Source organism: Ambystoma mexicanum, chromosome 2q (assembly GCF_040938575.1).
Source record: "Ambystoma mexicanum isolate Mex_15411 chromosome 2q, UKY_AmexF1_1, whole genome shotgun sequence".
Classification (NCBI taxonomy): Eukaryota; Metazoa; Chordata; class Amphibia; order Caudata; family Ambystomatidae; genus Ambystoma; species Ambystoma mexicanum.
Window position 1 is genome coordinate 57901728 of NC_090924.1, and position 13720 is coordinate 57915447.

The following is a 13720-nucleotide window of genomic DNA, read 5'->3' on the forward strand; positions in this document are numbered from 1 at the left end:
GGCAGCTACCACAACTTCTAAGCAAACTGCTTACCCTACCATCCCTCCAGATAAGAACGACAAAAGAGTAGATGGATGGGCAAGGAAGGTATTTTCTGCAGGGAGTATGGCGCTCAAATTGGCCAACTCCACATGTGCCCTTGCAATATTTACATTCACTCTATGGGACTGCGTATCCATGGTGGCAGAGCAGATTCCCGAACGGGATGTAAGAGACTGGTTCTTGGTCATAATTGGAGACGGCAAAAAAGCCATGTGCGAGTCTCTTCAGTAAGGTCTAGATTCTGCCGACAGCATCAGCAGAACCATGGCTACTAGCACCATTATACGCAGATTTGCGTGGTTGAGGAAGTCCGGTTTTGCACCGGATGTGCAATAGACTCCTCAACATGCCCTTGGACGGGTCTCACCTTTTTGCAAACACGGCCAACGATAACCTTGAGAGGTTGCAGACCTCTAAGTTGGCAGCCAAATCTTAAGGTGCCGCTATTAGGCAGCCTCAGCCTTTTCAACCTAGTGGACAGAATGGGAGGGGTAGATCTTTTTGCTACTACTCAGTTGTAAGAGCGAAAGGAATGGCTGGTCAAAGAGGCCAAAGAAGTTTTCTTTGTGGTGGACGAGGGAGGGCTGCAAAGCCAGCTCAAGCAGGGTCATCTTTACCATCTGCCACTGCATCAGCTACCTCAAAACCTCTGAGCTCTTGGCTCACAGTTAATCAGTGGGGGCAGACTGTCTCCGCATCTAGAAGAAAGGAGAGACATTACTTCGGATGCTTGGAAACCATAGCCCACGGGTACTGCCTTCCTTTCATACAGAGACCTCAGAGCAATCCACCGGGGAGCCACTCTTTGAGGATTCCAGATCGCTCCTTGTGCAGGAAATGTTAACCCTGCTAAAGAAAGGCACTATAGAATCGGTACCTGTAGCGGAGAGGAACAAGGGATGGTATTCCCCGTATTTCCTTGTACCCAAAAAGGACAGAGGACTGAGACCCATTTTGGACTTGAGATACTTGAACAAGTTCCTCAGGAAGAACAAGTTCAAGATGGTCACACTTTCTCAGATCCTTTAGGCCCTCCAAATCCAGGATTAGATGGTGTCATTGGACCTTCAGGATGCTTATTTCCATGTGCCAATCCATCTGAAGCACAGAAAATGCCTGAGGTTCGCAGTTGGCGGTTCTCATGATCAATTTCGAGTTCTGCCATTCGGGTTAACTTCCGCCCCAAGATTTTTCACCCAACCGATGGCGGTGGTGGCAGCGAGTCTCGGGAGAGGGGGATTCACGTCTACACCTACCTGGACGATTGGCTGATCAGGGTTCGTTCTCCTGAACAAGTCCGGGATCATCTCGATGTCACCTGCCACTCGCTTCACAGACTGGGCTTCTCCATCAATTACAAGAACTTCCATATGACACCTTCTCAAAAGCTCCAGTTCATCGGAGCTGTACAGTATCCATCCTTGGGAAAGAGCTTGCCACACAAGGCGAGGGCTCAAGATATTCTACAGATGGTCGCCAAATTTCGAAGTGCCCAGCGTCTCCCAGCCTTCGATTCTCTTGAGGTTGCTCGGCCTCATGACATCCTGCATTTTTCTGGTGCCAGAGGCCAGCCTGAGAATGATATACCTTCTATAGGCTCTCATAACTCAATGGTCCCAGTTCTCAGGCAAGATGTCGGACCTACTTCAGGTTCCATGCAGGGTCACACATGATCTTCTGTGGTAGGCCTGCGAGGACAACATTCTGAAGGAAGAACCCTTTTGGCAACCATGCCGAAGATGACAGTAGTGACGGATGCCTCACTCACCGGATAGGGAGCCCACACCAACGATCTGACAGTCAGTGGTAGTTGGTCTCCATCGGAGTCCAAACTGCATGTCAATCATTTGGAGCTTATGGCAATCAGACTAGCGCTGAAGGCCCTCTTGCCCTCTGTGTGGGGGAAGAATGGCCTGATAATGACAGACAACACAGTGGCCATGTACTACCTCAACAAAAGAGGTGGTGCAGGGTCACTAGCACTGTACAGAGAGGCAATGCAGCAATTCAAGACGGAATCTCCCCATTGTCAGTTCACCTAGCTGAAGAGGAGAACACGGCGGTGGACGCTCTAAGCAGGCAGAGCAGTCTCCCACGAGTGGGAACTATCTCAGGAAGTCCTTCAAGAGATCTTCATGCTTTGGGGAACCCCTCAAGTGGATCAGTTTGTGACCTGTGTCAACTGGAAGTGCGAACTATACTGCTCCAGGGAATTTCCCCCTAGAGGAGATCTAGGAGACACATTCGTAGTGGACTGGGAATTTTCCACTCCTGTACGCTTTTCCTCCAGTCCCCGTCATTCCTCACATGATCAGGTGGTCAAGTAAATTCGGGGAACGTATGATCCTGATTGCCCCGGATTGGGCTAGGAGGACATGGTACCTGGACCTTCTGGACATGTCTGTCTGCCCTCTCGCGAGAGTAGGGTCAGGTTCTCCATCCAGGGGACAAAACACTCAGCCTTCAGGCATGGTTTCTGAGAGGCTGAGATACAAGGATTGGGACCTCCCGGATGACGTAATGGAGATTTTACTTTGTGCCGTTGGAACAAGTTCTGCAACTGGTGCAGAGACAAGAATGTAGACCCTTTTCTGTGCAAAACACCTGAGGTGTTATCCTTTCTACTATCCTAAGCCAATCCGGGGCTCCAGGTTGGAACTATTAAGGGCTATTTGGCAGCGCTATCCATCTTGAGGCGCTCGTCTGAAGAATGTTCATATTTCAAGATTCCACTGGTGACACAATTTCTAAAGGGGCTCAACAATGTGTGCCCCCTCCCATCCCCCATCTCCTTTCCAGGTTCCAATTTGGGACCTTCATCTTGTACTAATATGTCTAATGTGTGCACCCTTTGAACCTTTACACTCCTATCCATTAAGGTTGTTCACCTTTAAAACCATTCTCTTAGTAGCTCTAACTTCAGTCTGTAGGGTGAGTGAATTGCAGGCACTTTTATCCAAGCCACCCTTTACTATCTTCCATAAGGATAGGGTTGTTGATATTGATATTTATATTTTATTTCTATTCCGCTCGTACACAGGTGTTTCAGAGCACGACAAGGAAAGGGAGGGGAACAGGGGAGAACAAAACAATGATCTTACTAGGCCCAGTGACATTGAGAACGCACAAGTGCATAGGAGATGGGGGAGTGGAAAAGGGATAGAAGGGGTGAGAAATGGAAAGTGCGGAGCAAAGGAGAAACAGATAAATAATAATAAATAAATAATAAAGGCAACAAACTGTGGTTGGGCAGCCAGCTATTGGCAAGTGCTGGGTTTAAGGCAGCAGACAGGGTAGGTCTGATAAGCGCAGGAAGAAAAGGAGGGGGGCTGTATGGGTACTGATACAGACCCCAGTGCAAGGGGTGGCCCGGACGCAGTGCGGGTGGGTGGCAGGGCGAGCAGGTACCTGTGCCCGGAGGGCAAAGGGTGGCCAGGTGCACGGTGCCAAGAGAACAGATCAGCAGGGGTGAGGGGGAGCGAAGGCAGAAGCAAAGAGGAAGGTCTTTAGGTGCTTCTGGAGATGGTTCTCCTCAAGTTTGAGTGGCTAGGAGGCTGTTCCAGAGGGAGGCCCCAGCCGAAGACTGAGATCTACCTCCAGCCCGTTTCTTTGAAAAATGACTGACCCTGATGGAGTTAGAAGTAGAGGAGCGAAGACCTCAAGAGGGGAGGTATTTGCGAAGGGATAGCTGAAGGTATTTTGGACCCAGGCCCCAGAAAACTTTGTGGACAATTCAGAGGGTTTGGAATTTAATCCTTGCATCCACTGGGAGCCAATGGAGAGATTTCAGAGCTGGAGAGATACAATCCCAGGGCTTGAGGCCAAGGACAAGTCTTGCAGTCCTGTTCTGGATTAGTTGCAGAGGGCGGAGAGTAGAGGCAGGTAGATTTAGAAAGAGGCTGTTACAATAGTCCAGGCTAGAGAGAACCAGAGCTTGGGAGACCATGAGCTTCTGGGGGAAGGAGAGGAAAGGCAGAGTACCCCTGAGAAGGTCCAGTAGGAAGTTTGACTTTTTAGAGACATCATATATGTGGGCAGAGAAGGAAAGTGTGGAGTCAAAGATGACCCTGAGGTTCTTAGCCTCGCAGGTGGGGGTAGGAGGCGGGCCAAGGGAGGCCAGCCAGTGAGTGAGTGGAAAGGATGGTGAAGGTGTGCCGATGAGAATCTGTCTTGCTGGCATTCAGACAAAGATCATTGGCGGCACACCAATCTTGAATGGCAGTTAGGCAATCAGAGATGAGAGAGGGAGAAAAGGAGGTTGAGGGCAGCCTGAAAATGAGTTGTCAGCGTAGCACTGGAAATTTGAGCAGAAAATGGCAATGCAGTGGGACGGGTATCAGTTAAAAATCCATGGTGAGAGGTTGTTTTGAGGTTTAAGCCTTCATTCTTACCCAGAATCATCTCTGATTTACACGTAGGGCAGAACATTGTTTTATCTTATTTCTATACCCCACCTCATCCTTGTAAGGAAGAGGAGAGACTGCACAGGTTGGACCCTCGTAGAGCTCTGAGCTTTTATATATCTAGACTGTCAAAACTTTGCATTGATGATCAGCTTTTCATTGACTATACAGGCCACAAACTGGGTTAGGCTGTTATGAAACAGACCTTATCCAGGTGGATAATTCTGGTAATTTCAGAATATTACAGACTGGGAGGCAAGGATCCTCCTGAAGGATTAAGAGCCCATTCCACCAGGGGCAAGGCTGCCTCTACAGCCCTACAAAGGGGTGTACTGATAAAAAATATTTCTGAGGCAGCAACGTGGTCTACTATTAACATGTTCACAAAACATTACTGTCTGGCGTCTTCCCTCGGTCAGGATGGGAACTTTGGAAAAGCAGTCCTGCATTTGGTTCATGAAAACATTTAAAAAGACTAAATTCTTACTCCCTTCACCAAATCTAATACTTTGCGAGTCTAGCAAAGATGAGGAATATGTGGCAGGACACAATCCGTTAAAAGAACAAGTTACTTACCCCTGGTAAAGTTCTTTTGACTGGATGTTCCTTCCACATATTCCTCATCTCCCTCCCAGCCTACCCCAAAGTAGAATTTCCCATGCTGTTACAGCTTTCGCTCCTTCATAGTTGAGTACTGTCATTCCCATGGTTATACAGGTATTTCTACTGTACGAAAAAACAGAACTTTGATGGCATCATCCTCGAGACAGAGGCCCTTGAGGAACATCGAGTTGACTGCATCGACGCACAGCGCCCTCTGCCCGAAATAAAATTCCGAAGCAGCTGAAGCTGGATATCGAATATCAAAGATGAGGAATGCGTGGGAGGAGCATCCAGTCGATAGAACGTTACCAGGGGTAAGACACTTGTTAATCTAACCCTATTACTAAGAGGGGTTTCCCAGCCTCAACTCAATACTAAGGATGTGTCAGAATGTCTGTAACTAAAAGTCCACGGTCCTGTGCCAAAACGTTTTTCCTTCCCTTACACTTCTAACTAAAACTAAAAGGTTGATGAGGTTTCTTAATGCAGAACAACTAGTAGTCTGGACAGACTATTTCATGACGGAACAAACAACTCTTCCCCATGTCGCAGTTCCTTTCAAAAGTACCACATAAAGTTCCAGATTGAAAAGTCTTAGTTCACAAATGAAGCAATGTTCCAACTCCAAGGCCCTGATGCCAAGAGGATGACTGTCTTCCCTTGGCTTTACTCGCAATGTGTCACAATATTCATAAACACCAGGGGGAATGACTCCCTTCCCCTGGTCTTTCTCAGGCACTTTCTTGAACTTCTCCACCGGCTCAGTTAGGCAGACCTGGTACACTCCCCTGCCATGTACTGCCACAAAGAAGATGCGCTTGAGCATCTCCAGCGGCTCAGTTGGGCAGACCTGGTACACCCCTGCCAGATAGAGCCACAAAGAAGATGCACATCGATAGAATTCCTCTTCGGTTACTGATGGGTATTTATCAAACTGGGTTTCTTTCAGTATTGCTGGTACCCTTCTCTGTCAGGTATACTGGGCCCCCACTTGTAGGTTATCTACCCTGTCAAAAAAAATGTTTTTGTCTTTGGGTCCCTGACCCCTTTATATTGCTTTCTCACTCTTGGGTCCCAGACCCCTTCTTACAAGATTCTCTTGTGCCCTCGAGGTTCCCAGTCAGCCCCTGTACATTCTGTATGGGTTTCTGATTGATCACCTCGCTCTCTGGCTTCTGCGTGTCTTCCGATGGTTCTTCGGTATTGTTTCCTGTTTACCTGCTGCCATACGCGGCTCCCCAGCACCTCCTGGAAGCTGTGCTGCGCATACCTGCCAGACCGTCTCCTGCAGCACTCTTCCGTGCCGGGACCCTCTGCCCCTTCTGGTTTCGGCTCCCCAGTCCTTTCTGATGCCGGTGGGGACGGCGTAACTTCCCCAGGTACATCCCGGTCAGCAGCTGCAAAACCAGCTTCTGTCTGAGGTATGGTTCCTTTGCACGGTGTGCCTCCAGGGAGGAAATGACACTTGCTTTAGTCCTTCTTCCTTTTTTTGTTCAGATGACTTCTAGAATGTCGGTGTCTTGGTTCCGCAGTGTATTCCTTATTACTCTACGCCTCCTAATCTCGGTATTGCTGTTTTCATCCTCAACTGGGTAATTTTACTCCTTCGTCCCAGTTTCTGCATATGGCTCACATAAGTAGTCCCTACTCTTCCACGTCCCAGTACTTTTTACAGGGGTCAGATCATTACCCTACAGAGGTACATGGAAGTGTGTGGAATTATGTGACTCTGTATAGGGTAGGAAGAGGAGGGAGGTGGGGGGATATGTTCTGAACATACTGTGTTCTTCCAGGACAGTCGTCCCTAGTCCCATAGGAGATCCCTCCCCATGATATCCACCTGCTGAGTACCACCCCCAGGCCGACTATCGGGTAGCAGACTCACCTCCATGGCGACATGGGAAGGGGCTCTCCCTAGGTGAGAATGGATGACCTCCAAGGATTCGTCACAGTAGAAACATCAGCACACAGAACATTATTAGGCCTTATCTCAGTGTGAACACAATTAACACACCTAAACACCAACAGAAATAGACACCAGAAGATGTACCTTCACATTATTGGCACATGAGCATGCTAAACTAACAGTACTTGGTGTTTTTGTGCAAGGTCTTCCCAAGTCAAGGATTTAACTTGAGTAATTGCTACAATTCTAGTGTACCAAAACATTTGAATACGTATCTAGATGTTGCGCTCAGAATGTCTTTAATGATATTAACTGATTCCATTTCCTTTTGCATTGCAGGTAGCATCGCTGACCAGGGTTTTTAAATTATTCCGTGCGTTGGGTCTGCGGCATTTGGTAGTTGTAGATAATCAAAACAAGGTAAGGACTGCGGGATTAAAATGGATATTAATCTTTTTAAAAAAAGTAAAACTTGAGTTTCTTGTCTCATCCATCCTATCTCTTCCTCCATTCTCTTGCTACCATTAGGTGATAGCAAATGTATGTACTCTGTTGTTTAACTCTTCCCACCACAATGTCTTGCTTCAAGTCTTTAAACATCTGCCCATCTGTGCTAGTGTAACCTCCCCACAACTGCTGTCAATATATAATCTTCTAAACCCCCAACACCCCATACACCTATTACCAACCCCTGTGTTCTAATCAATACTTGTATTTCTCTCCCCTGTACGAAACCCCACGCAGCATCTCTGGTCGTCAAAGCTGTTCACCACTGCCCTTCTCTATCGAGCTAAATATCACTCCTTGCCATCCAGCTGCCATACCCTAAGCCACACACATTGGCCAACGACTCTGATTTAAATTCACCATGCATTGCTCCTAACCTGAACTCTTCACTGTATCAAACTCTTACTTAACCTAAACTTTATGCCATTTTTAATTTACATAAGGTCTGCTATTAATCACTTTTCTAAGCTACATTGAACACTGATCTGACCCTTTTGGCTATACATTGCTCACTGATGTCATCAAGTCGAAGCTTAGTGGTTGAGGGAGATTAAACAGTGTGCGTAAACTATGCACACTGCTATTTAATCTCCCTCAACCACTACCTCACAGGCTCAGAACAATGTGAAAAACTGTCTTCCACCCTTACAGAGTTTAACTAGGTAGTATGAGGAACCTCAGGGCATCCTCCCATCTACTGCCCTTGGGACTTCCTCTCAGGTGGCCAGGGAAGGGCCATTGCTCTTGGATCCCGTCCCTGGGGGTGGATATGCGAGGGAGGATCACCTGGGTGGGAGGGTCTTTGGTGAGTGGATGAAAGGTGCCTTTAGGCGAGGTATGGTAATCCCCCTGCCCTATGTCAGAATACACTCTACCCTCTCGAGAACTTTGTAGGTTATTACCAATCTTCCGCACTCTCTCTCTCTCACAGACGCACACACACCAACTGTCCCATATATATTCATATCCCTTTAAGACTGGGACGAGTAAGAGACCACTAAGAGTAATGCCCACTTCCCTATGTGCACACCACTTTGGTACTGGGACAAGGAAGAAGGCTGTGGAACACCACTCTAAGAGTCAGGCATGTCCCATTGACAGAAGTAATTATGGTCCGGCAAAGAACTTGCACTTGCAGCCAATTGAGCGGCTACAGGTGCATAAATGGAAGAGAGAGCTGTTTGGCGAGAGAGATCGTCCTGGGAAGGAAGCCGCTGCATCTCTATGTGGAGTATGCTGGAGAGGGCCGCCAAAAAGGAAGCCAACATCTGCAGGAGAGCAAGAAAGATGCAGAGGCCAGGACAGGCCTTGAGAGGGTCGGAAGTGCTGCAGAGCCCTGAGCCGCGTGTCCCCTGCTGGAACTGGGGGACACAGAAGTCACTAGCAATGTTCAGAGGAGGCGATCGCTTCTCGCTGGAGCTCCCAACAAGAGGGAGAGGCGTGAGCGAGAGCCGGAGAGGAAAGCGAAAGCACCCGGTGGTGCGGCCGTACACCGGTGATTGATAGAGACCACTCATGCTGCGGCACTCCAGGGGCTTAGTATGGGCAAAGGAAGATGCCAATCTAGTTAAAGCATATAAAGAATGGGTCTGGAGACCAAATGTACGATATTGAATACCGAACACCTGCAAAGTATTAAATACCGAACTAAGGAAAAGATATGAAAATGATATGAAAATACTGCACCAGTGAAAAGAAAGCGATGTCCATTTACGAACAAAGTGAATTTGAAAGAAGAGCATTTATGAACAAAGTCAAAGTACAAGGCCAGGTGAACACCAGTATTGAGAGCTTGTGAAGCAAGTTAAAAACAAATAAGCACTATTTGGTAGTGTGAATGCAAGGTGGTAACAAGGAGAAATACCACAAAGTGAAGCGTGTGAAAGTCATGTGTAGGCAGAGGCAAAAGACTGTCCAGATGAAACAGAAGTGCACATGGTCCAATAACACAAATGCAGAAAGGAAACATGTGTTGGCAAGGAAGTCTGTTGAGAAGTAATGAACATTATAAAGTGCATTGGTTCTCGGTTGTGTGACCTGTGAGAGGTTGACAGTGTGGTCCGACAACTGCGCCTAGACAGAGTAACCCCTACCTAGAGTCAACCAAGGAAAGTCGAGATGCCTAACAAGTGTCCAAGTGACTAACATAAAAGGCAAGTTAAATGAAGTTTTGAAATGCCTGAAAGTTACAAAGTTGATTTGAAAGCAGTATTGAGAATTAAGCAAGTTGAATTGAGTATGGATTGGATTTGAAGCCAGGAGAGCTGCCTTCTTGGGGAAAGGAACCCCGAGGCTTTTTTGGAACTCTATTGAACTTGGGGAAGGGAACCCCAGGGTCTTTTTATGGATCTGATTTGAACTTGGGGAAGGGGAAGCTGAGAGCAAGCCAGGAGCTGGAAGAAGCTCAGAACTTTATTTTGAAAACTGATTGTTTGGTTGGTTGCTGACATTGCTACACATTGTATGTCTTTAGTTTTGAGGTTTTGGACACAGATGGACTTTTTAGTTGAACTTTATGACAGACTATCGATAGTTTCTTTAGGTAAGGAAATCCCACCTTAACATAGGGCAACTTGGACCTTACTCTATCCTGACATTCAAGAAATAAACCATTGATTTTAGAAAAAGTGAATCTGTTTTTCTTACTTCATGATGCCTTCACAGATGTTCCTGAGAGGAACACTGGTAGCTTCATGGCATGCAGTGGACAAATCTTTTAAAAATAAATTTGAAACAAAAAAAGTAGCTTTAGAAAGACCACTCTGAGACTGCTCAGAGTGGGCTTTCTAAATCGACCAGTTACACCCCTCACTGCACACGAGAGTGCCCAGCGGCTGTGGCGGACGGACCAGGAGATGGAAGTCACAGGGGTCAAAGGGTAAGTTTGTTGAGGGGAATATCTGTGGCATGGAAGGGGCTGGGGGAATGGAGAAGTAAGGGGAGTGGAGCGTGTCAGTGTAATTATGTTTGTATTAATCTTTGAGGGGGACTGTTTTTGCAAGGAGGGGAGTGAATCCCTGCCAGCGTGTGAGTTGGGGCGGGCGCAGGATTGTCTAGCAGTGTGATGATTACTTATTTGAAAAATCTGTCTTTGTGTGCGGTCTTCAAAATGTGAAATTATTACATGGAACCAAATTCATTGTTCTGGGTGCTCATTATCAGTACTGGACCTCTGGGGCATAGTCTATTCATGCTCTGAGAAAGCAGAGTTATGTAGGCTACAATGCATTGATAATGCCACACTAAATCCTGGAGCGGACACCAAAATAGATGAGTTTTGTAGACCTGCGCCAGAGTTCATTCAGAGTTCGGTATTTGGACAGGATGAAATCTGAATACCACAGCGCCCTCTTGCATGGCACCTCCCTGAGGAATGCGGTGTTGGAATATCATATGTATTGGAAACAACAAACTGCTTACCAAACACACAAGCTCTGTTCTTTCTGTCACTCTACAAACAAAAATGGACCCTTGGATAGAGGATGACAACATATTCATTTATCTTTTTTACAAATATCGACAAATGATTAATTTTGTATCTTTTCAATCTTTTTAAATAAATTTCACCACTTTAGTGTAAAATATTTTAAACCATAAATATTTTATTCTCACTTCGGATCCATAAATATTCACCCCTACATTCCATTCATTCAGACTCTTCTTTCTCATACAATCAACCAGAACAATACAAAATAACCTAATATTTTAGGTCACAATACACATTTTTAAACATGAACAAAAATAGATTCTCTCAGTTCAGTATTCATTTCAAATGACTGCCTGTCCTTAATCACGCAGTAGGTCGAAACTTGTTTCGGTTGTATCTTTGGACTCAAATCAGTCCACTATGTACGTCAACCATCTTCAGGACATAAACGGGAGAACTGATTGTGTCCCGTTGCATATTGTAGGGTGGACCACACTTCCTCTGTCTTGCAATGGCAGTGTGGGAAACTAGAATAGTGGATTAATCTGTCTGCAGTTGTAAATGTTTCCCCAATCAATGAGAACAAAGTTGGGAAACAACAGATAAAGCATCCGTTGAAGTCTTCTGGGTTGTATCCTCCGTTAGGCCACCGTTTTATCCCCTTATTCAACCTCCGTCAATTCCAGAGACCATTCGTATGGTAAACTAGTTCCAATAAGACAGGTGGTGTCTGATGGCTTCCTTTTGGTGTTAGATAAGTATTTAGCCTGAAGGACCCAGGCTCTCATCAGGCAGTCCCCCTTTGTTTGTGAAACTTTCTGTCACTCTTCCAGCTGACAAACTGATGTCAATTTCAGTGCTACCAATCTCTAATCCTCCTACATTCTACAGAATTTAGCAGCTTGAACTATCTGATTTATTTTGATGTGTCAATTAAAAAACACAGTTCTATGGTTTAATAGGAAATAGTTATTTTATTGTGCAGCTTTAGGTACTATAAAACAATGCAGTGAATAAGGTGCGACGCCTGTTCCCCTTAAAAGAAATAGCCAAGACTTGTCCAGCCAGTCAAGTCCCTTCCACTACGGATTCATTTGGAAGTTCACAGCACCGGGAGTCTGAAACTCAAACGCTTTCCCTATGGGATTGCGTCATAAAAAGCTTTAGTAAATCAGGCCCTCTGACTTCAGATAGAACATCTGTGATTGCTTGGTCATCCTGCTCCTCCGCCTTCTGAACTTAAATTGGATAGGCCTGTGCTGGCAGGCAGGCCTGAAAATTATCCTAGTAAGAGATGTGCTGTCAATTTGAATCTTTTAGAATTGGCTCTGCGCTTAGACTCTACTTGGGCGCAGCAGCCAACCTCCTTTCCTGTCTTCTCTGCTTATTCTGGCCGTTCAGAAGACTGTTATTGTCTCCCCACCCTTTTTGGCAGCTGTGGTAACTTCTCTGCCTTTGTCACTCTTGGGAGGTGTTTTCTCTCAACCCTTTTGACCCAATAATATTCTGAAGAAAAATCAGTTATGAATACCATGTCTTTCCCAATTGCATGCCATGCTTTTTATTGGTTTCAAGAGATATAATGGTTGTGGGGGAGGCATAGCCTTTGATAAGCCTGTGTGATGGTCCTCAGGAGCCTACATCCAATGAGATCTTGTGCCTCTTTCTGTGGGTTGGCACCAAGGTCTTTGATGATAATTCTCTAGCTCAGAGACGATCAGGGACTAAATCGAGAGTAAGCTGTCCATTCATGAATGGTTGCAAACCATTAGACTTGGGTAACGAGGGGATTGGCAACGGGTGCAGTACTGAAGCTTGCTGCATCTTTCATTTAGTTGCATGATAATCGCCTATGCTTCAGGACCTTGGTCTACCTGACTTAGTGGGAGGTACCAAAAGTACAAATGCAAGTTTCAAAGGCAAGGCTTCTGGTACATGGATCAGAGTTTTTGCAGTACCCGACAACTTTTAAAAACCTGATTAGGTCACAAAGGCGCAGCAGAGTGAACCTTCATCTTACACTGCTATTCCGGTATGGGACCTCCAGGATCAAGCGTTTTTGGGTATGGAATGCTCAGAAACCGTGCCCTCCGCTCCCACAGAATTGGTACGGTTGGGTTTTAGTTGACTTCATATCAGGTCCTGGGAACTGAAACATTGCTACCAGTTTGGCCCAAGTGTTACTCTGTTTCTAAAAGGGGCAAACTTTTCAGGCTTGCTAAAGGAAGGCTTAAAACCCTTGGTACCTGTTGTGGAGATATTTGTACAACTCCCCAATGAGGGATGTGAAACAACCTAACCTGAAGGGGTGAGAGAAATCCAACCTAAAAGGTAAACCAAACTTCTATGTAGAAAGTAGCTGTGACAGAGCAGCAGGGGTGTTGCTAGGTCTGGAAAAGATCCATGGCTATGCTAATGTTGGGACTCTAGCATAGCTAGCTTTTGGTTGTAGCCCCTGAGCTTCTATCCAGGGCTATAACCAAAAGACCAGGGGCTATAACCCCCTTAGCCCTCCCGTTCCCCTAGCAGCGCCTCTGCAGAGCAGTCATGTTTAATTCAGGAGGGACAGGGGCCGGTAGGGATGTTCAGTGAATGCACACAGACAATCAAAGAAAAGGATAACGCCCACCGTGGTATAAACCTTTAGCAAATTGCGCATAGAAACTCTATTAGCTAAAACGAAGTACTATAGGTCAAACATAACACATGGTTATAAACACAGTGCATGTATAAAAACACTAATGGTCCTTTAAGACCAAATTCACTCCTAACACTAAAATGTAAGTCCACGATCTATTGATAGACATTGTGCATATAGTCTAAAAAGGATT

General features: G+C 46.0%; 1 protein-coding gene across 2 annotated transcripts in view; it reads left to right on the forward strand.

Moving 5' to 3' along the window:
• CLCN7 (chloride voltage-gated channel 7) overlaps nt 1–13720 on the forward strand; it is an 823350-nt gene that overhangs the window by 779930 nt on the left and 29700 nt on the right. For both annotated transcript variants that reach the window (XM_069646815.1, XM_069646816.1), the window contains one exon: nt 7295–7375. In XM_069646815.1, coding sequence (XP_069502916.1) covers nt 7295–7375 — 81 coding nt within the window. The remainder of the gene's footprint in view (nt 1–7294; nt 7376–13720) is intronic.